At 70.9% G+C, this 580-nt stretch overlaps 1 protein-coding gene across 1 annotated transcript in view; it reads left to right on the plus strand.

Moving 5' to 3' along the window:
- Nucleotides 1-302: 302 nt before the first annotated feature.
- The window catches only part of GRSF1 (G-rich RNA sequence binding factor 1), a 13765-nt gene continuing 13487 nt past the window's right edge, over nucleotides 303-580 (plus strand). Inside the window, exon 1 of the mRNA XM_004681230.2 lies at nucleotides 303-533. Within this exon, the coding sequence (XP_004681287.1) occupies nucleotides 395-533 (139 nt within the window). The 5' untranslated portion in view covers nucleotides 303-394. The remainder of the gene's footprint in view (nucleotides 534-580) is intronic.

Below are 580 nucleotides of genomic sequence, written 5' to 3' on the forward strand. Positions count from 1 at the left end.
TCCAACCCTTTTTACAACCACAAGGCCCTTTAGCTCCTCAAGCGTCAGGCGCTTCCGGGGGCACAGTGCCAGGCGTTGGCAGACGGGCGTTTAAAGTCTCGGGCTGCCCAGAGCAGGAAGGCGCTCACCTCACCTCGGTTTTCAACAAGTGAAAAGAGCCAGCGGGTCTCAGTGGGGGACCCCCACGGCCCCGCCCATTTATTAGCAGCCCCGCCCCGAGGGCGGAGACCGGGCGGAGCGGTGCGCTCTCCTCCGCCTCCTGCCGTCTCGCCGCTGCCCCTGGGTGCCCGCGGCGCATGTGCCTGGCGCCCCCTCCCCGGCCCTGGATTCCACTTCCTCTCCGCTCGCGCTGCAGCCGCAGCCATCTCCAGGCCCTGCGCCGCCTCCGGAGTCCATGGCCGGGACGCGCTGGGTGCTCGGGGCGCTGCTCCGGGGTTGTGGCTGCAACTGCAGCAGCTGCCGGCGCACCGGCGCCGCCTGCCTGCCCTTCTATTCGGCCGCCGGCTCCTTCCCCTCGGGCGTCTCGGGACGTCGCCGCCTGCTGCTGCTGCTCGGAGCCGCCGCAGCCGCTGCCTCCCAG

Source organism: Condylura cristata, unplaced genomic scaffold (assembly GCF_000260355.1).
Source record: "Condylura cristata isolate star-nosed mole 26May11 unplaced genomic scaffold, ConCri1.0 scaffold00012, whole genome shotgun sequence".
In the NCBI taxonomy this organism is placed as follows: domain Eukaryota; kingdom Metazoa; phylum Chordata; class Mammalia; order Eulipotyphla; family Talpidae; genus Condylura; species Condylura cristata.